General features: G+C 40.7%; 1 protein-coding gene across 1 annotated transcript in view; it reads right to left on the bottom strand.

The window, feature by feature from the left end:
• Window positions 1-22,840, bottom strand: part of BNIP3 (BCL2 interacting protein 3) — a 94,025-nt gene that overhangs the window by 9,615 nt on the left and 61,570 nt on the right. The window contains exons 4-5 of the mRNA XM_022062357.2: window positions 1,516-1,595; window positions 574-717 (exon numbers count right to left, since the gene is read on the bottom strand). Coding sequence (XP_021918049.1) covers window positions 574-717; window positions 1,516-1,595 — 224 coding nt within the window. The remainder of the gene's footprint in view (window positions 1-573; window positions 718-1,515; window positions 1,596-22,840) is intronic.

The raw sequence follows: 22,840 nt of genomic DNA, 5'->3' as shown, positions 1-22,840 counted from the left end.
AAAGAAACTACTTGGAAGACCAAGGTGTAGATGGGAGTATACAGTAATATTAAAATTAATCTTAAGATAGTAGAATGGGAGGGTATGGACTGAATTCATCTCGTTTACGATAGGGACTGTTTGTGGGCTCTTGTGAATGTGGTAATGAACATTCAGGTCCCAAACAAAGCGGGGAATTTCTTGACTAGATGAGCGACTCATCCAAGTGAAGATGTTTCTGTAGCTTGGAAACTACCAAGATCAATTGTTTCAGTGAAGAAATTACAGGAACAAAGACCACAAACATTAAAAATACCCTGGGTTCAAGTCTCAGTTAAGATGTTACGTTTAGGGATAATATTTTATTTCCTATGATATTCAGCGATTTTGGGCACGAACGACTGATAAGAAATTAAATCATTTGTCAAATTTTGCTGTATAACAACTACAGGTTAGTTCACTATATTTGTGACCAACGAAATACAATGTGACAAGAAAATTGTTTTGAACATCAATGCTTGTGTCTTTGTTCCGATAACATGCTGAGATGTCTATAATTTGTTACTTGTATTGTCAATAATGAAATTTCCTTACCCAACTCCAGTTCCAAGGAGAAGTGAAATGAAATTTGTGAGGAACAGTGTGTACAGCACTTCCTTGGAAAACAGGCTGTTCTTCCCCACCTTGGCGTGGCGAATACTGTATGTTTTCCTCCTAGGATGCTTGAATTTCCAGTCCCTACGGATAAATTCACATAATACACATTCAATAAAACTAAAGACTCTCATAAAATAACACTAAATATTTTTAGCCAACTTCAGTTTCTCAAGGCAAATAAAAGTTGGCTTATGCGAACATCTTACTTCTTCTTCTTTATTACGCCGTCTCCTTTACAGGAGGTTGGCGACATTATAAACAGGATCCTTCCATCCTTTTCTCGGACTGGGACCTGTTCATATACGTTCTTGGCAGATGATCCAGAAGTGGTTTGCCATTGCCTTCTTCTGTGTGTGAATGGAGTAATTGTTGGGATGCCACGGAGGAAAACTCCGTGTTGGCTAGACCACGGCCTTGCCCAATACAAGTTATAAATTCTGGCACCGCCGGGAATCGAACCCGAGACCCCCAGGATTACAAGGCCAGCGTTCTAACCGCTAGACCACCGTGGCTATTTCTGAATAATTTATTTATTTATTTTATTTAGTGTTCTGTCTGACGACAGGTCCATATGAACAGGATCCTTCCATCCTTTTCTTGGACTGGGACCTGTTCATATACGTTCTTGGCAGATGATCCAGAAGTGGTTTGCCATTGCCTTCTTTTGTGTGTGTGAATGGGATGCCACGGAGAAACCGGGGAAGCCCCCGGAGGAAAACTCCGTGTTGCCTAGACCACGGCCTTGCCCAACACAAGTTATAAATTCGGGCACCGCCGGGAATCGAACCCGAGACCCCAGGATTACAAGGCCAGCGTTCTAGCCGCTAGACCACCGTGGCGGTTATGTACACAGTTACACGTCGTTTCGCAGTGACTTACTTTGGTGGTGCCTGGTCTGGTCGACTGCTCCAATCCCAAATCCAGTCTGTGCTGCGATCAACATTCATAAAGTCCCCATCCTGCAACGAGCAAAATTTCATGTCAGTTCTTTACCTAAAATATATCAATATACTTACTTAATAAGAACAGAAAGGTGATACCTCAATTTTGAGCAAATGCATGATTCAAAGATTTTCTTTGAGATTTGAAAACCTCATTGGTTTCAATGTTAATTTACTACAGATCTAAAATCTATTATTGAAATATTCTGCATGTAGGAATTATTTATTCTTTGTTTCACGAAATATTCCATCACGTCAAAAAATGTTTAATATAAAAATTACAGGCCTTTATTTCACATACAACTTGGCTGTATTGTGAGCTGTTGACTAATATAATGAAGTTAAATCTGAGCTTCATGTAGGGTACAGCAGGGGATGATATGGACCAAAATGAAGTTCATTCCACAGTTCTGAGTTCATAACCCCAATATAAAATTTCATAAATAAACATAGCGTAGTTTTGACAATGAACGTGCAAATGCACAAACATGAGCCCTCCAATGTTTATTCAGTTCATGTACTTTGTGAAAATCACTCATAAAGAACGATAAAATAACCATATGAAATCCAGTGACCAAAAATAAATGTTATTTCTCTGTACCCTGCATCACATTTTACTGGTGTTTTCAAACCGAGATCAAATAGACGGCCTTGCCACATGTGAGAGTGACGAAAAATGCACAAACTGTTTTAGTCGGAAATCATAACACAAAGAGACCCTTCACATGGGAGGATTACAAAGGATTTTAAACAAATAGGATTTAGAGATGTGGACTGCATTCATTTTACCAAGGACAGAGGCTAGTGGCAGGCTCTTATAAGTATACGAGCCTTCAAGTTCCATTAGACAGGGGATTTCTTGAGTGACTGAGTGACTATCAGCTTCTCAAGAAGAAATCCACTCCATGGAATTAACAAGCCTCGAACCAAATCCCTCAGTCTCACTTTGAGGTGTGAAACATTTCATTTGGCAATCGACTTACATAATTAAGATGTGAGGTTCTCGGTCTGTTAAAGATGTTGATATTTTAAATTGTAATACTTGTAGGTAGACATCAAATTTTCTGTGAAAAGTGGCTTATCTTGAGAGATCCGAGGGAACCCAGCCAGGATTCCTGTATCCCAGCGGAGATCCCAACCGTGTACGTCCGGAATACAAGGCTAGAACGTTACCGCTATATTAACCTGCTCTGTCGACATTCATAACCGTGTCGACGTTGTGTCGTCAAATGAAACAAAGAAGTCGACCATTACGAAAACAAAAGCAAGCCGGATGCCCGCTTACAACATTTCGCTGTATTTCAATCAGAAAACGACGGAACATCCCATGCTTAGGACACGTGGAGGGAAGCTTGAACGACCCGAGCGCTCACCCACGCCAGTGGCAAGTGATCAAGTCACGTGTGGATGAGCTCCGCGTGGAACTTCGCCTGACCCAATGACCTCCAAGGCCTGTCTGTGATCAAACGATAAAGGAGCCAATAAAAATGGTATTCCAGTTGAACCTTCGGGGGAAGGGAACTATACCTCGCATAAATTAAGAGTTTCAATCTGCGGCCCGCGACAACTTTTCACGTGGCCCCTTTAACATATCAGCAAATAATTTATAACTGGGGGGCGGTCCTGGGGAAAGGCAAATAGGGGTACGACGGAACTCGTTTGATTCTGTGTTTCAATCAATCTGATTTTGTTGAGCAGTCAGTTCATTGTTTGGTGTGGTGTGTTGTCAACTAAAAACAGGTAGCTAAGACCCCTTAAGACAGCTGGTCAGTGACCTCAAAGGAGTGCCTATCAGCCATCATCGGCGAGATTTTCATGTTGTGTTAATTACAGAACTGAGTTTGGTAAAGTCTCATGCTTACTGAAGTAGATGTCCAGGATTTCCCAATGTGCACTGTTGACAAGACTTAATTTTAAGTATGATTTAAGGTTTTCATGGCTGTGAGTCTGAAGATGGCTGTCTTCTGGGTTGTTGCGCCGTGTAGTCTGGTGAGAAATTTACCAATGTTTCAGAGGTCCTTGCTGCCTCCATCATCAGAGCGATACCTCTGAAACGTCGGTATATTTCTATCAGACTACAAAGCCAGACAGCCATCTTCGGACTAAATTTACGTTTGTTTGCTTTCGGATAGAATTGCGACAGTTTCCTGTCAGGCAGAAATATAATTCTTTTCAAAGTTCTTCTTTGGATCGTCCAGTCCGTCGTTAATCACTGACTCAGCTACCCGGCTCTCGCTTTGTGTTGTCTGTATTAAAGAATCACCGATGTGCACTTTTAAGGTGTAATCCGAATTGGCACCTTAAAAATGGGATCAAATGTTAATTCTTCTGGGGAGAAAAGGCTGGTTCATGTTTCACATTTCTAAGGTTAGTTCTGGCTGTTTTGAAGTAATTTTCAGTTTTGTGTTTCTTGCGGTAGAGATAACTGAGTGCTTCAGCCCTCGTAGCACATTATATATTTCACTGTGACCCGTCTGCCTAAAAGGTTTATCATCCCTGGTACGACAGATTGTCAACGACCACCAGTCTCTGTGCACTGTTGAGCATCGTTGTAAAATTTCAGAACAAATACACCACACCATGCGACAAACAGATAATGGCTTTGACGATAAGACATAACTGGTATCAACGAATCATATGTTTACGAGAAATCTTTGCAGCGAATGGAAAAACAGCCCATACATTCACACTGGAGTTGCAAGATGAGCATAAACACCAAACCAGGATCTTGGCGGATATTTTCAGAACTAGGAGCAGCCTCCGAACTGTCCTCGCCAGTTACCCCGAAATTGATGACGTCATGTAGCCCAACATTAATTACATTACTAACAACGCTGTTTCAACTGATAGGTTATGCAGTACCAAGGGGCGACGAGATGGTCCGAGGCTATTTAACGACCCTGTTTCAAATAAATAGCTTCTACAGCATCAACTGTGATGATTGTAAACGCCGAGTTTGATTCCTAAATGATCCAACATCGCTGTTTCAACTGCAGAAGACAAACAACGTAGTGCAAGTTTGAAGGACGATCATGAACGGTGAACAGGTAAGGATTTAGAATGAAGTGGTCGTAGCCTATTTTATAGTAGGACTGTGAAATTGACCAGGGAAGACTGCGGAAAACCATGAATACCCGAGTCAAGATATTCACCGACATGACAGGGATTCGAACCGGATATCTCTGGATCTGCAGACCACCAGACCTACCATTACACCACCCACTCAGCAGTAGACACGTCTCATCTATACAGTACAGTGATCGCTACAATCATACCATCCATCATCAGCTAACACAACACTTTTACCTTCCACAGTCGAAACAAACCAATTATTTCATAATCAGATTCAGCATGTATAATCATCCTTCCATCACTGTCAACGTTTTCGAAGCTATTCAACTGAAACAGCGTCGTTAAAACGCCTAATAATTGGTCTCACCATTCAGGTCGTCTCCCTATCGCCAGTCGGCACTGCAGAAACAGCATTGTACGAGGTGCGATCGGAAGGTTTCCAGACTGCGCGTATAAAAACCCGTACACTTATCTCAGGTGTTAAATTCATCCATCACCCTCGAAGTAGTTCCCCTGGGAGTGAACACAACGATCCCAGCGCCGCTGCCAAGCCTGGAAGCATCCCTGGAAATCTTTCTTTGTCAGCCTGTCAAGCACCATCTGCGATTCTGCCTGAATCTCTTGTCAAAGACTCGCCAAAACGGCTACGGAAACCTATGAAATGCTAAACCAAGCATTTGGGGAGTCCGCAATGGGTCGTGCACAAACTTTTGTGTGGCATTCACGTTTTAAAAATGGCCGATCCTCTGTCGATGATGACGAGCGTTCTGGACGACCATCTTCGAACACAACGCCCGAAAATGTTACGAAGATTCGGCAGGCCATTCACGAAGATCGACGTCGTACCATCAACGACTTGTGCGACATTGTTGGGATAGGCTATGGGACCTGTCAGCTGATTCTAAAGGAAGAACTCCACATGCGACGCATCATGACAACGCGCCAGCCCACACCGCCCTCAAAGTTCGGCAGTTTTTGGCCTCAAACACCATGGCCGTCATCCCGCACCCTCCTTAGCTCCGTGTGACTTCTACCTCTTCCCAAAGATGAAAATTCAGCTAAAGGGAAGGAGATTTGAGACGATAGAAGAGATTCAGGCAGAATCGCATATGGTGCTTGACAGGCTGACAAAGAATGATTTCCAGGGATGCTTCCAGGCTTGGCAGCGGCGCTGGGATCGTTGTGTTCACTCCCAGGGGAACTACTTCGAGGGTGATGGATGAATTTAATACCTGAGATAAGTGTACGGGTTTTTATACGCGCAGTCTTGAAACTTTCCGATCGCACCTCGTATAACTGCTCCATGATTTCTAACATGCCAGAACCCAGGTTTCCCTTGCTCATATGATTCTGTTTACACCCTCAGATCGTGTGTTCTCCCGTCGGACACCAGCGACGAACGACTTGCAGCTGTCTTTCGCGAAGCCCAAGTCACTGGACGTTTCGAGGTTCTTGAGACTCTCTGGTTATTATCTGGGCTAAAGGACGAAAAATTGGCCTGCAGGAAAAGCATTACCGGTATAATCGAAAAATACAGAACAGGTGAAAGCTTTGTTGTGCAGGTAGCTGCTGAACACATTAATTACTCGAAGGTGAAGGATGCCTCAAAGCGAACACATCATTGTTCCCTGGTCGCGGGCCTGCACTAGAATAATACTGTGATTTTTAAAAACAATCAATCCACTCCCAGTAAGTTTCATACTAATGCACTATTCACTTATCAAATCTAAAACTTCTTGACGATGGTGAAGAGTCAATTGAATAAAAATTTCCTTGGATATTATCCATCGTCTAGTAAATATAAAACGTAAAACGACGTTTCGGAGATGGGACTCTATCTCCGTCTTTAGGTTCCTACACAGTTGGGCTAATCCCTATCTCCGGAGATAGGGATTAGCTTTATCTAGTGGGCCCAACTTTGTAGGAACCTGAAGACGGAGATAGAGTCCCATCTCCGAAACGTCGTTTTTACGTTTTATATTTACTAGACGATGGATAATATCCAAGAAAATTTTTATTCAATTCACTATTCACTTATTTAAAACTGAGCTGTATATTACTATGGCAGAGCCTTCGGCGAGTTTACTTGCGGCCTGCATGTTCTACATTGTACGAACATCATCGCAGAATTTCAGCAAAGCTTGTACCGTCGATTCTGTCGACCCCAAACATGAACTTCGTATTGCCGTCATCTCTGTATTACTGATAGCGGAAGGCCGGCCTCTGATGAGACATGATGTCGTTCCAAATTCCGTAAAAATCCATCAGCTATGCCAAATGTCATTTGCAGGGACTGCCACACAAACTCTTGCTGTAAGCCTAGCTTATAAGTACGTAAATTAGGCTATAACTCTATCAGGCTTGAAGATGGTTGCCTTCTGGGTTGTTACGTCGTGTCGTACTTTACCGACGTTACCGGTGTACATTCTCTCTTATTTTACCTAGACCAGTGGTATTCAACCTTTTTTGTTCGCGTACCCCCAGATATAATTTCTCTTCAACTTTGTACCCCCAAAGTTGTTGGTGTATAATTAAAGTTATACATAGTATATAATCTACATCTAAAATAAATTAAATAAATTACATTACTGATTATTCATTTTTATCATAAAATAATATTTTTTTTTTAAATTTCACGTACCCCTTAAGATGTCTTCGCGTACCCCCAGATATAAATTCTCTTCAACTTTGTACCCCCAAAGTTGTTGGTGTATAATTAAAGTTATACATAGTATATAATCTACATCTAAAATAAATTAAATAAATTACATTACTGATTATTCATTTTTATCATAAAATAATATTTTTTTTTTAAATTTCACGTATCCCCTAAGATATCTTCGCGTACACAGAACTGACATGGCTACCGAGCGTTAAATTAACTTCCTCACTGGTCAGTCCCGGGAGAAAGGAGCGAGCGATAAATGAAAGAATTAAGTGAAAATGCAAATCACGCGTTAAGCATCGATTTTAATCAAACCCAAACTATACTAAGCTTCATGGGAAAACAGTGAGGCTTCTCTGGTCAGGATCACTGAACTGTTATCACGTTGGATATTTGTTGCTGAGGAAATCCTAATGCAGATAATGAAGCCAGAGTTGTTTATCAAATGGTACAGAACAAGACGGAAATGAACGGGAGAGTACAAGGCCATTGCACCAAAAGGGCGCGTTCCTTGAAAATAACAATTTTTACAGACAAAACGTAAATAAGAGGGGACGTGATATATTGCATTCACATGTATTATACAGAGCTAGTCTAAATGATGTTCTCGATTTGAAACACATGTTACTCACGTTTAATGAAATTCAGATGCACAAAATTGGTACCGATGGAAAGAGAAACTCTCCAAGTTTATGTTCGTATACTTCGCGGCCGCGTAGTAACACTGTTCGCCGCCAGGGGCGATATGAGAGAAAATGGCTGCCTTTTGTGTCCTGGATTTCCACGTTCACCGGTCTGTTATTAGTGTGCAACGGCATTTCTGAACCAAGTTTGCGGCAGATCCACCCAGTGGGCATACAATTTGTAAGTGGTATTCCGAATTTAAGAAAAGGAACTGCATCTGCGAGCGCATATCACAGCAGCCATTGCAGCAATCGACCATGATATGCTGCAACGTGTCTGGGATGAACTCGACTACAGGCTGGATGCGTGCCGAGTTACCAAGGGGGCTCACATTTAACACCTGTGATGTACTGAAACAAAACTTGGAGAGTTTCTCTTTCCATCGGTACCAATTTTGTGAATCTGAGTTTCATTAAACGTGAGTAACATGTGTTTCAAATCGGGAACATCATTTAGACTAACCCTGTATTATATCGAAAAACGAGCTACTTTAAATGGTAAAGGCAAAGCCATTACGCGCCATGCAAACAAAGAATTAAAAGACAGTTAATAGTCAATTTAAACTTGCAGCAAAACCCTGGTTTGAAATTACCTTTCAGAAAAAATACTATAACATCGATTGAGGCTGGGAACAAACCTATCACGAATGGCTATCAGTTAAGAATTTGGAAGGACGCTATCCCAGCATTAATCTGAGACCGAGGAATAACACAAACGAATCAGGTCAGCCCGTAGCTGTACGCAGTTTCGATAGAGCCCCCCCCCCCAATACAAGTTTACAAGACCGTTTTCCGCTGGAGGCACAGAGCAGGAAATTGCATAGGAAATGTAACAGCACTGTAGCACAAAGTTCTTCCGCCCAAGCTGGGGTGTTAATATCCTCAACTAGCCCTCCATCTGGTATGGACATGCCGGAATAACAGCGTACACAACGCTGTACAGTAATCAGATCAGCTGGTTGGCACTCGCCAGTCTCCTAGGTCAGATAAACATGAGATGGGCGAACATTACACGAAACGCGATTAGGAAAGACAAGTCATCTGGTTAGCTCATTACGTCACGCTGATGAGAGGAGAGATGACAGAAATTTCGTGAACTACGATTCGGGAGAGATGTGACAAGAACGGAAAAGGAATGTTTTAATATCATACCTCCATATTCGCCTGCACGGAATGAGAAATATCACAGAAGACTTCAACTGTTTTGAGATTCGAACCAGGCACATCCCAAATACAAGTCTGCAGCATTACCGTCACAAGTATCTCCTACTAGATCCCTTCTAATTCATCATTTATGTCTATCCCGATGTGACATCGGACGACGATATTAACTTATGCAGCTGATACATTAACGTAAGTCATCAATCATTCCATCATTACTTAGAATCAATAAACATGCTTGCGGCAATATTAACACACCGAGGGGGTTGGATAGCAATACTGTTTCCTCCCACAGTGACTCCTATTTTAATTCAGAACAACCGAACTGCCACATTTGACGCTAAAGGTCTGCAAGCGAATCTGTCGTTCGTAAAAGCACATAAGTCCACAAAATCACTTTCCATAAACCCTCAAAGAAGATTGAAGCAAACACACTATTTATTTTACACTTCATCCCTCCCCCAAGAATAAATTACAATAATATAACTGGTTTACACATAAACATCATCTTTCTAATATAGATTTACAAGGTAAGTTATTTTTGCCCTCGTGTTGTTTTTAAAAGTGCCCATATAATATTAAAGAAACAATGCATGGGTGACCAGTTTAACTCGCTCTGGTTTTCAGTTGTTTCCTTATGGCGAGTCAGCCGAGTTCATTTATTAGTAAAATAACGTAAGTCCAGGACTCACGTCGTTTTGTTTTCACACTGGCGATAGATATGGTTTTACACGAGCAATAAGGTTTGGACCGATGTGATTCTGATGGGAATTGACGAGTGATCCAATTTCAGAAGCCGGTTAAACATCGTAAAATAACAAAATGTAAAGGCCGATCACCGTTGTGAAATGGTGTTTTCAGACCTGCGTTCTTGAAAAAATTCTCGGAACGTCTCAACTCTGTGAACCTTGGACCTAAATAGCACTGGAAGGTATAAATAGAAATCAAGTGGACAAGAACAGAGAATACTCTCCTAACACCCTCACAACCTATCCGGTCGAACCGAGGGCATTTACAGCGTAAATCTGAGTTTGTCAAACTTTTAAAGAAAAAAAATCTAATTCTCACTCGCCCTGATGATGGTTGTAGCAATTACCTCTGAAATGCTGGTGGATTTCTACCTTACTACACGGCGCTATGGACTCACCGCCTTGAAAACTCCTAGTCGTACTTTGATTATCTTTTATTCGGTGTCCTGACCCTTAAATGTGAGTCTTAAGGTCTGAAACGGGGAAGTCGTCCGCCCAGTCTCTTAAAGTAACGCACAACTCAGCACCTTCCATGCGGAGGAAAAAGCCAGATCATGGAGTAAAAACACAATTTCATTGATTTAAAAATTTAATACTTACAAAGCACATTAGAATCCACAGGTTTCTGCTGTACTATCTTATGTCTCAAAGGTACATGAAACAGAGTAGGTTTTGAAAAGCTAATCAAATTCCCCGTCCTTTATGGAACACCTGGAGGTCCCCTTCACATGTTCACAACAGCACGAAAAACTTCGCTTTCGAGTCGTCTCTTTCCAACAGATATTTTATAAACACGTGAGGTGTTGTACTTCATGTTCTTGGCTGAATCATCCCGAGAGAACAGTAAACATTCTGAAGTCCTTGTTTATGCGGTTTGTTATTATCCGTCCGTGTGTTTTCGTGGGATTACATCCACTGGTATGCGCTAACACAGCCAAAAATCAGGTCAGGTTTAATTGTAAGCAATCTCTTTCGATCGCCGTGTTTGCTAAGTTAATTACAGAACCTCACACTGCGCCAAGCAACATGGCGCGTGACAGAGAATATCGGGGCGTATCTGCGAAGGGCAACCGACTCGGTTACAACAAGATTCGGAAAGAATACGCACACGCAGCATTACCGCAACGTCTGTTTGTTGCCCGAGGCTCGTCTAACGACGTCAAAGCCATTCCCATTGGATCGGAGGCTGGGTGGGCCCCAGAGCCTGGAGGAAAACTCCTCTGCCCCCGGTGGGGATCGAACCCCGGCCGTCCAGACCCCAGCCAGTCACTGAGCTATGCCGGATCATTTATTACAATGAGTATTGAAGCAAAATGAAAAAAAAAACGTTCACGAAGAAGGTGAATAAAGAACTTGCTTTAAAAACGTGCGGAGCACAGAAGCCAGAGGTGGGTTTCGAGATTTTGCAAGAATCAGAGCAACAGATTTTGAATTGTCGGCGCCCGCTGTTCGGATGAAAGTTTTCAGACAGGACGCCGATTTCAGAGAATCTGAAACAGCAAATTAAGTAAACTTCCATGCTTTATACTTCTGTTCGTTTCTCTCTCTTCTCGGCTTGTTGACTCCATAACAAATGTGAATATATGATTTCAAAAATCGCTTCCAAACATAATTAATCTGTTTGACTTCTTTCAAGCACATATTCACCAAGAGAAATTTTATTTTATTTTCCACAATCTCTGCATCAATTCCTGCATGGAAATAAATTTCTTGCGCCGCATTTTTCTTCTTATTTTGATTTTTATAATCTTTTGGCACCATTCCACACAACTCGTATTGCTCTATAAAAATTTAACATCTGTTCTCTCGTCCACTCGACATCTGCATAACTGAAATAGTCAATTAAAAATATTCCTTAACTGGAGATTACAACTACGTAAACAATAAACAAGATATCCATGAGATGATAAAGTTGCGTCATATTGTGATAAATATATATTTGTTTAAATCTTGTCAGTCTAATCACAATAAAATTCCTATTAAATATTAAAATATTACCATAATTAACATTTAAATATTTAAAATATATTAAATGATATTCTCTATCGAAATGTTCGATTTACATTAGAATATCACTTTTTACACGACATGTTTCAGTTCTAAAAGAACCATCTTCAGGTGTATAAAATTATATAAACTTAAATATAATTTCTTAAATGCAACTTTTTAGTTAGATGTTTATCAGATTTCAAATTTCAAATGATGTTTTCTTCCAAATTTTATTGTATTTTTTAATATCGTATTCGAAGTTGTTCTGTATGTACGTCGTGCTTAACATGATTTTGTGTGGGTGAACGTTTTGTTGTTGTTTGTTTTTGTATCATCCTGTAAAGTAAATAATATAAATAAATCATGTTAAGCACGACGTACATACAGAACAACTTCGAATACGATATTAAAAAAATACAATAAAATCTGGAAGAAAACATCATTTGAAATTTGAAATCTGATAAACATCTAACTAAAAAGTTGCATTTAAGAAATTATATTTAAGTTTATATAATTTTATACACCTGAAGATGGTTCTTTTAGAACTGAAACATGTCGTGTAAAAAGTGATATTCTAATGTAAATCGAACATTTCGATAGAGAATATCATTTAATATATTTTAAATATTTAAATGTTAATTATGGTAATATTTTAATATTTAATAGGAATTTTATTGTGATTAAACAAATAAACAAACAAGATATCGATAAATTATCTTTACATATTAGTAATATGTAGTATTTGTTGTGTTTTGGTTTTTAACAACGAAGCACTCCCGTAGGTTTGAAGTTAATCGCTCTGCTAAAGATCATAAAATATCCGCACGAAGTGTTCTCCAACCAGTAAATGTTCTCAAGATACGTTCGTCCATGCATTACATCGAGGAAGACTTCGCTGGAATTTCTATCTAGCCTTCGTCTGTAACCACATTGAAGATCAAAATTCAGAAACGCGAATATGACTGACGTAACAAATAAGGTCACGATTGGTTACTCATGAGATCTTAAAACACTTCTGAAACAACTGCACATAAAGTATTTGTAATGGTCTCTAGGAATAAGTACATAAGCGGAACACAGTCTATTGGAGACGTCCGTATGTTTCATTTTGGACACTCCTGAACGGATTTCCGTGAAATTTGATACTATCCGGTCTACACTACACGTTCTCATGCGAATTAAACTTCCGGCCTTATCATATCGTACAGTTCAAACAAAACTTTCTTAAAAACCTGCCCCTCGCGGAATCTCGACACATTTCATTCTGATAAACTTTTATTCAAAACATTTTACATCGCGAATATCTAACTACGTACAAGGAAAAATACAAAATGTGGTCTGCTCTGTAATATCAGCAGGCCTTGTATATATTTAAATGAACATCGACTCCCAAAAAAGTGTGCAAAGCAACAAAGAACGCCTCACAGTCTCGTGTTAAACACGGAGGAGCTTTGCATGAATTCCGTACGAAACTTGGACGTGTTTAAAGTGCACGTGTCCTTACCAAGTACTGTTAGACGCAGGTTTGCTGCCTCCGAGCGATCACAAAGTGAAAATACAAAAACAATTAATTAGGAGCGCGGTGTGAGGCACGAAACGAACAGAACAATTATAATTAACGCAGATGAAACTCGCGGAATGCAGCTGTTACAAATGTAAAACAGGTATGCGTCGAGACGAGCAATTGCTTGCTATTAGGACAAACCTTTCGGCGCTACAAACACAGTTACTAATAGCGTCATTAAATAAGAAAGAAATAAACATACGAACAAAATTAACAAATGTAAGATTTGAGGTTTTCACAGCATTGAGTATGAAGATTTCTGTCTTCTGGGTTCTTGCGCTGTGTAGTCTGGTCGATGTTTACCAACGTTTCGGAGGTCAAACTGCCTCCATCATCAGGGCGATGAGTGTGAAGATTTCTGTCTTCTGGGTTGTTGCGCTGTGTAAATAGTCTGGTCGATGTTTACCAACGTTTCAGAGGTCATACTGCCTCCATCATCAGGGCGATGAGTATAAAGATTTCTGTCTTCTTGGTTGTTGCGCTGTGTAGTCTGGTCGATGTTAACCAACGTTTCAGAGGTCATACTGCCTCCATCATCAGGGCGATGAGTATGAAGATTTCTGTCTTCTGGGTTGTTGCGCTGTGTAGTCTGGTCGATGTTTACCAACGTTTCAGAGGTCATACTTCCTCCATAATCAGGGCGATGAGTGTGAAGATTTCTGTCTTCTGGGTTGTTGCGCTGTGTAGTCTGGTCGATGTTAACCAACGTTTCAGAGGTCATACTGCCTCCATCATCAGGGCGGTGAGTATAAAGATTTCTGTCTTCTGGGTTGTTGCGCTGTGTAGTCTGGTCGATGTTTACCAACGTTTCAGAGGTCATACTGCCTCCATCATCAGGGCGATGAAGATTTATGTCTTCACGGTTCTTGCGCTGTGTAGTCAGGTAGATGTTTACCAATATCATATTCATCGCCCTGATGACGGAGGCAGCATGACTTCTGAAACGTTTGTAAACATCGACCAGACTACACGGCGCAACAACTCAGAAGACAGAAATCTTCAAAATTAACAAAACTTAAATTTTAAGAGGAACGAGTTACAAAATTTGTGAAAAACTGTAACCACGACTTACTTGTGATCCTTTTTAATATAACTGATACGAAATACCGACTCAGAGATGGGGGATTTCGTGATTTAACATCTTCCGCAACGAAAACATATTCCCATGCATATGTAAAAATCTTACAAGGTATTTACATTTGACACACAGAACTAAGAAAATCCTTAAAATGTTGTTTTCATTTACCTAAAATATCTACGGATCCCTCGGAGAAAATGGCCAAGTTCCTCACCTTTACTATTAATACAGCTCAGTCAGTGACCAGCTACGGGCTGGACGACCGGGGTTCGATCCCCGACGGGGGCAGAGGATTTTTCCTCTAGCCTCTGGGGCCCACCCAGCCTCCTCTACAATGGGTACCGGGGTCCTTTCAAGGGGGTAAAGCCGGCCGGGGCGTGATGCTGACCACTCACCCCCATCTAGTGCCGAGGTCAAGGAAGAGAGGAGCTATACCTCCTCTCCCCCCAAGCGCCTACATGGCGTATAGTGGGACAAACTTTACTTTACATATGTACAACATACAAATTTCCTTGTACTTTAATTTATTTTAAACTGAATACAATAAACCCACGATTTAATGAGTAAATAGGGGGAAGGTGTGTCCGATTGACCGTTAAATTACACAGTTGCTTTTACGATGCCAGACCATAATTTCCATTCGGAACACCATAAAACAGATTAGTAACTTGGACTGAACACATAAAATGGCACAAGGTTCATTATAATACTACAGAGTAAGGTCATAATCATTGAAGGACATTTTAGGTTTTAAGGTAGTTGTCTCGGCGTATTTTTGAGATCCAAAATACCAGCCAGCGTAGCTTTCAAACTAACCGCGTTACTAGCACATGAATGAATGTCTTCTAACATGGCGGCACACATACTTCGCAAGTCAAATAATAGCGATTACTCGTACTTAGTTACCATCAAAATGGTGCAGCCTCCATGTTAATTTTCATTTTATTTAAAAGACTGCCTCAAAAAAGTTTCATATTTTTCAAATATCTACAGTCAATCAAAAGCCGACGCCCTAAGTAAAATGCATTTACTGTTGCTCGCAAGTTCGCGCGATGGCCATATTGGTTCTGTTGAGCACAGGTAATTCAAAATTACAAACACAGGGGAAGTATCTAGTGATATCTCGTTTCACACAAATCGGCAACTTACGCCTGTAAAACTGACGTCTGTAGTTGAATTAGGTGACACACGGAACTAACTATTTCAGTTCAAAAGAAGGAACCATGAAAGTTGCATTATCGAAACTCAAAGACGTGTCATCGTCTGATATTTTACAAACGCGAGAGCATAAAATTATTTCTTTGTTTTAGGCGCGTTCCGCAAGATGACAGCACCTACTCATTTCAATGTGTCCTTCTTGGACTCAAGCTTATTCTGAAATAATATCCAACTATTTTAATTGCCTTCCTTTATCTCTGCGTTCCTAACAACGTTCTCGACCAAATTCGGCATCGCTTATACCTGTAAAAACACGTGGACGGCACGTCGGAAAACGTTTCTCAGGCAAGTTCGAAGCAAGTACTGAAGAAAATTCTTTGTGTTCTACATTATCTGTCACTTTATTTGTACAATGTGTTGCCACCAGATACAAAATTGAACTTCGTGTTTGTAAGTTGACTACGTAGGCAAAACGAATTTTTGTATGATTCTTTTCCATCAGTGCATAAACCCAGAAGAACACAATCAAGAACGCATTAACTTCCTTATCTGTGTGTTTCCACTCAACGATTTATACATGACAACTCGAAAGTCAGAAATGGTGTAGCTCCATCTGTCCACGGTCGTTGATATCAGAGCTCTGACTTAACTGACACCAATAAGAAACGTACAAAAACAAAAAAGAAATTCTTTTCTGCATGATATCTCTAGTTTTCAGCGTTTAAGCAACAGTCTACATAACGCACGCAACACTGCCATGTCGTACATGAAACATCCATTTTACTAGTGTTTCAAGGCAAACACTGAATACCTTCGCACAAAGCAGTTTCCGATTTCAGAGTCTTCAGATTCCTGAGAGAACTCAAGAAACGAATAACAAAGCACCATAAAAGCATTATACCTCAGAAGCAGAAGTAATGTACACTTGCCACGCGTTTTATCATAGTCTTTCCCGTGCAAAAAATACAGGTCCTGTAAGCTCGCAGAAAACGTGAAGTGATTCTCATTCTTGTTACAGTGTATACCGAGTGTACCAGAAGTTCTTAGAATCAGTATTCATAATCAAATAGGGATTTTCATACAGAGTTCATATTTGATCCATCCAACTTTTAGATGGTCTATACTTTTAACATAGTTTCGTGGATACATTTCATTTTGTGCACGATTTCACAACTCTGATTTTGTGTTCCAAGTTTCAAACGCACGCACACCACACACACACAATTGAGACATTGTAAAAACGTCCCTGATGCATAATTAAGCACCAGTCCACGGAAATATATGGGGCAATAAAGGTATAGCTCCACGCATTCTTAACCTCGGTACTAAATGGAATATGGAGATGGGTCTACGTGTTATATAGAAACAGAAGTACTTCCAAAATAGACACTGGCATCGTTTGAAGACACGTCTACACAAAGAGAAGAGAAGAGAAGTGAAGCGAGGAGAAGAAAAGACAGGCGAAGAGAAAATAGAGAAGAAGAGAAGAGATCCACGCTAGCAGTTAGTTACTTCTGCGCAGAACACAACTTTCATCGCACGCCAAATGTAGTTACGTTTCACGCCACGCCACGCCATTTGCTGGCTTCGTGTAGCTTGTCACATCGGTCCACGTGATTCAAAGCAGTCTCTTGAGCTCACGTCTGAAATTATTCTGTTACACTTAGTAGTGCGACACGCAAAACCTGCCCATAAATAAAAAAAAAACACATGCACCCTGGTTGGCACTCCAACTACTTTCTTATTTAATGATACTGTATCAACTTAAGAAGTTAACCTCATGTCAAGTATTCAACAATTACATACCAATCAGCATGAATCGTGTTCTATAAAATCTTCTCGGGCAATCAGCCGCTTAAAATGGTTACCGTAGTAAACTGACGTTTCGGGAACCAACTCTGTTACTACGGTAACCAGTTGACGCAGCTGATTGCCCGAGAAGATTTTATTGATTGTACTCGCCGCGAAAGTCTCAAATCCTATATGAATCGTGTTATTATACACTGCCTTATAAGGAAGATAACTCCTACCATAAAAAATATGTTATATGTAACAGCCTAGAGGAAAACAAAGTATATATTCGTCCAAGTTCTCACGACTGTAGCACATTTATATCCCGCCAATTGTCTACATGAACTGGACTCGAACCGTGTACATCCGGAGTGCGATGAGCTACACTACTACTCAGTTAACACGACTGAAAAGAATCATTTGCCCTTTAAAACCAAATATCTCTTAATTTGTATTTGTGTGTTTCGTATGATTCTCTGTGTAAACAGCGATTATTTCATTAAACAAGATTAGCCATCTCGTCTTCGTAATGGTGAGATGTGTTTTCTTTGCGGTACGGACTGAATCCTTCAATATTATTTAGACCAGTGGTATTCAACCTGGGGTATGCGAAGACATCTTAGGGGGTACGTGAAATTTAAAATATATATATTATTTTATGATAAACACTGAATAATGTAATGTAATTTATTTAATTTATTTTAGATGTAGATTATATACTGTGTATAACTTGAATTATACACCAACTTTGGGGGTACAAAGTTGAAGAGAAATTATATGTGGGGGTACGCGAAAACATCTTAGGGGGTACGTGAAATTTAAAATATATATATATTATTTTATGATAAACACTGAATAATCAGTAATGTAATTTATTTAATTTATTTCAGATGTAGATTATATACTATGTATAACTTGAATTATACACCAACTTTGGGGGTACAAAGTTGAAGAGAAATTATATGTGGGGGTACGCGAAGACATCTTAGGGGGTACGTGAAATTTAAAATATATATATTATTTTATGATAAACACTGAATAATCAGTAATGTAATTTATTTAATTTATTTTAGATGTAGATTATATACTGTGTATAACTTGAATTATACACCAACTTTGGGGGTACAAAGTTGAAGAGAAATTATATGTGGGGGTACGCGAAGACATCTTAGGGGGTACGTGAAATTTAAAATATATATATTATTTTATGATAAACACTGAATAATCAGTAATGTAATTTATTTAATTTATTTCAGATGTAGATTATATACTATGCATAACTTGAATTATACACCAACAATTTTTGGGGTACAGAGTTGAAGAGAAATTATATCTGGGGGTACGCGAACAAAAAAGGTTGAATACCACTGATTTAGACGATCCTCGGCTTCAAAAGATTAATATCCCTGGCCACATATAAGCGACGCGTGTCTCGAGAGGTTACGGTTTCGCAACGCAACCAAAACCGATTCACAGGATTAAGTGAAAATAATAACGGCACGTACACACTACGAGGCTTACTTCCAGCGTTCTTATTTCTATCTCGTCTATAAATATTTTCTAGCGCGTACACAGAGTGCATGACGGCGCAGAAACTCCAGGCACGTGACATGAGAGCTAAAGCAGTGTCACGATGTTACGAAAATTGCGGACGCTAAATCTAACTAACAGATTCTGACGATGGCGTGTTACAACAAATTCTTCATATATATTTCGATGTTAATAAAATGTTTACGTATTCCATTTTATACCATGCATCAGCTGTTTCTACAGGTCGTCTTTGAAATGAGCTCCTCCAAGTGTCAGAGACCCAACCAAGTAAGAAAACCACCCTATAAGTGCGACTAGTACTAAATTTCGTTGAAATTCATTCAGCAGCTTTTAATTTTAAATATTCTAAGGCCAGAAGGGGATAATTTCACACACTTCACCGCAAAAACAACAGCTCTTGGTTGAAACTGTATGGACGTACGCTTGTTCGCTAATAGCTCGAGAATGGAAAAACCGATTTGCACAAAACTCGGCATGTTTATTCCTTGAGACCAGGAAGAGAACATAGGAGTGTAAGAACTCCGGAAAATTGTCCCGAGTTCGATTCACGGTGAGGGTGGTTCCTGTAGGTAGGAAACTATGCACGACAGAAGAACGGCGCCAAGACTACAACTGTCCTGAGTTCGAGTCCCGACGAGGATGCATTCTGCAGAACGGAAATAAGCGCTGCGGAAGAAGAACTAGAAGGCATAATTTCTTCGTTTCGGCGAGGAGATTACAGGAATAAAGGCCACAAACCCGAAAACTATACTTGGTTCTTGTCTCTGAATATGCAGGGTTTACAGATTATCATTTGTCTATAAACTTAAACGATACGTATCGAATGATCAGGACTATTACAAGCTTTCGGGAAGTGACGTTTGATAATAAACGCAATCATTTGTTGAATTTCCCCTGCAGTAAAAGTGAGGGAAATCTGCTAGTGTTTATATAACGCGTCGCAGTTTTGTATGACTGAGAAACACACATCAGATCAATATATGTCAGATGATGAACGAATTTGAAGCAAACACGAAACGATGTCTTTCCCTAAGCGAATTTCTAGGATATTTCGACTTCAGTAAAAGGAACACATGAAGTTAGGCCGAATGATCGGACTGAAGTTGTAGACTACCTTAGCCAGAAGATATAAAATAATATTTTTCGGGCTTTCTCAGGCACTTCTCCTTTGTTCTGGAGAGAGACAGATACAGAGAGACAGAGACAGAGAGACAGACAGTGACAGAGAGGCACAGAGACAGATGCAGAGAGAGAGAGAGATAGACGGAGAGAGATATACAGAGAGACAGAGAGAGATAGACAGAGAGACAGAGAGGCAGAGACAGAGAGAGTACATAGCTGCGTTCGTTTCATTTTCGTGACAGAGCTGGGCTCCGGAAAGAAATCTCACCGACCACATTTTCTCGCGGATTTCGGTAGCTTCCCCCTCCCAGATGTAAAACACCTTGAAAATTTGGCTTCCAATATCTTTGTACAATTCCTCAAACGCCAAAATTACGTGCAGTATTTTTACAGCGTCGGTAAATAATCCATTAACTTTATTAACGACACGATAGTCAGGCCAGATTGCAAACAGATTAGACTCCATTCGGGATGGAATAAACGCAAATCGAGCTTTGGTGGGGTATGACTCGCTTTTCCCGTGAAACATCAACGTAGCCGGGTCTGCAATCGTGTTTCATACTGCATGTGCGACTTTTCATCAGTGTGCGGGATCCAATACAACTCCGAATTCTTGTAACTACCTTCACGATTCTTGCTTCGTCGGTGCGCGGTCCGCTTCAGGGAGTACGTACGCCTTCGGTTTAGTCCGACTGCGTCACACTTCCACAGACACTTGTTTACTCGAGCACAGTGGCGCCGCCGCTCCACAGTGAATCTGCCTCGGCTACTATCGACTGAGAAACGACGACGTCGAATGTGACCCTGAAATAATGAATAACCTCGCCACGAGACTTATATTCTTCTAAAGCGTCACTACAGTCAATATCATCCATCCAGTGACTCCGGATTTATTCGGAAATCAAATAAAACTTACGTGCTGATTGCAACGTACGGCACTGACAAGACGTGTTCATAAATCAGCAAACGTGGCACATAATGCGTAATGAAGACAGGCGATTTCATTAACCCCCCTACCCATTCTAGCTTGTATCGCTTATTCGCCTGTTCTTTAGGAAAACTGAAACTAGTTGGACAGTAATTCGCAAAAAAAACAAAAAACAAACCGTATAACGCAAGACCGGATTACATTTCTTTCAAGATGTATTAAAGCCGATATGACACGACATGACAACTTTCTCCAAACTCGCCGAGCAAAGCTTTAATTCCATCCATCTTTACGCAAACACAGATGCATGGGAAGACAATGAAACAGACGCCCTCACTCAAACTGTCAAAACAAGTACGATCTGAAGTTTTCACGGCGAGTAAGTACAATAAATTCTTCTGGGGGCTACCAGCCGTGTAAGGTGGCTTAATGAATAACGTTTTCTTAATTAAGCCACGGTGGTCTAGCGGTTAGAACGCTGGCCTTGTAATCCTGGGGTCTCGGGTTCGATTCCCGGCGGTGCCCGAATTTATAACTTGTGTTGGGCAAGTCGGTGGTCTAGGCAACACGGAGTTTTCCTCCGTGGCATCCCAACAATTACTCCATTCACACACAGAAGAAGGCAATGGCAAACCACTTCTGGATCATCTGCCAAGAACGTATATGAACAGGTCCCAGTCCGAGAAAAGGATGGAAGGATCCTGTTCATATGGACCTGTCGTCAGACAGAACACTATAAAAAAAGAAAAATAATACGGCTAGTAGCCCGAGAAGAATTTATCATACAAGTGTTTCAAAATCTTCATAATAATTAATTACTGTATTTAATCAAAGGACAGATACGGGATGCAGGAGGGACTGCGAATTTATCCTCTGACTCCAAACTCAACCCATGGTTTTCGACAGAATCAAAGTACCAAATGCATAACAAATATTCGCCGATGTGCGATGTGATGATCATCCCCTTGTTTCGGAATGCTCTTGGCATTGACCCTGGGAAAGTCGCATGCAGCGCAAGGCGAGTGCGCCGGACGATTGATCCAACAAGACCGACCCCGCGCGAGGTCAAAGGACCTCTGTTCTACATCGCCAACACATGCACAGGATTACTCCGTTTCTGCTCTAATCAATTAACCAACACAATGTACCGAACAGAAGGCAGCGAGTTCTTGGCCGTATTTCAATTAGATATGTCACCCGGAAGTTCACCACCGTCATCACAAAAGGACAGGCTTTCCCAACCACACGGATCGATATTCCTTCATACACTGCTATTTGCTCAGCTGGTCAAGAAATTCCTTGCCCTTTGCGAGAACCTGCCAACAATTTCTGGCATGAGTCACCTGAATCCAATCCACACTCTCATACCCTATTTCGACAAGACAGACGTCAACATTATCCTCCCACGGATCCCAAGAGGTCTTTCGTCTTCGCATCCGTGTTTTTCGTTTCTCATCGTCCCATGCCGCATCATCCAACTTAATTTAGACATCGTAACAAACCAAAATACTTGTTGAAGCTCATCATCATGCACTTTTATCTGTTCTGTTACTTCTTCTTTGTCACAAACAAGACTATTCACCATTAACCTCGACCCCTTGGGGCGGTATCGCACTAGGATGCCAACGGGAGGCCATGGCGCAGCTGCCAGCATCTCGGCCAAACTTAATGCATTAATTTAGTAGTCATATATCGCACCTGGCATCCGTCTGGCAGCGCTTCCAACTTGACATCGCTGCCAACCAAGATGCC

The sequence above is a fragment of the Zootermopsis nevadensis genome, unplaced genomic scaffold, assembly GCF_977971745.1.
Source record: "Zootermopsis nevadensis isolate Lab colony 2312 unplaced genomic scaffold, Znev_1.0 Znev_ptg000002l, whole genome shotgun sequence".
NCBI lineage: Eukaryota > Metazoa > Arthropoda > Insecta > Blattodea > Termopsidae > Zootermopsis > Zootermopsis nevadensis.
Note: the sequence above shows the minus strand (reverse complement) of the source record. Positions and strands in the feature narration are given on the sequence as shown.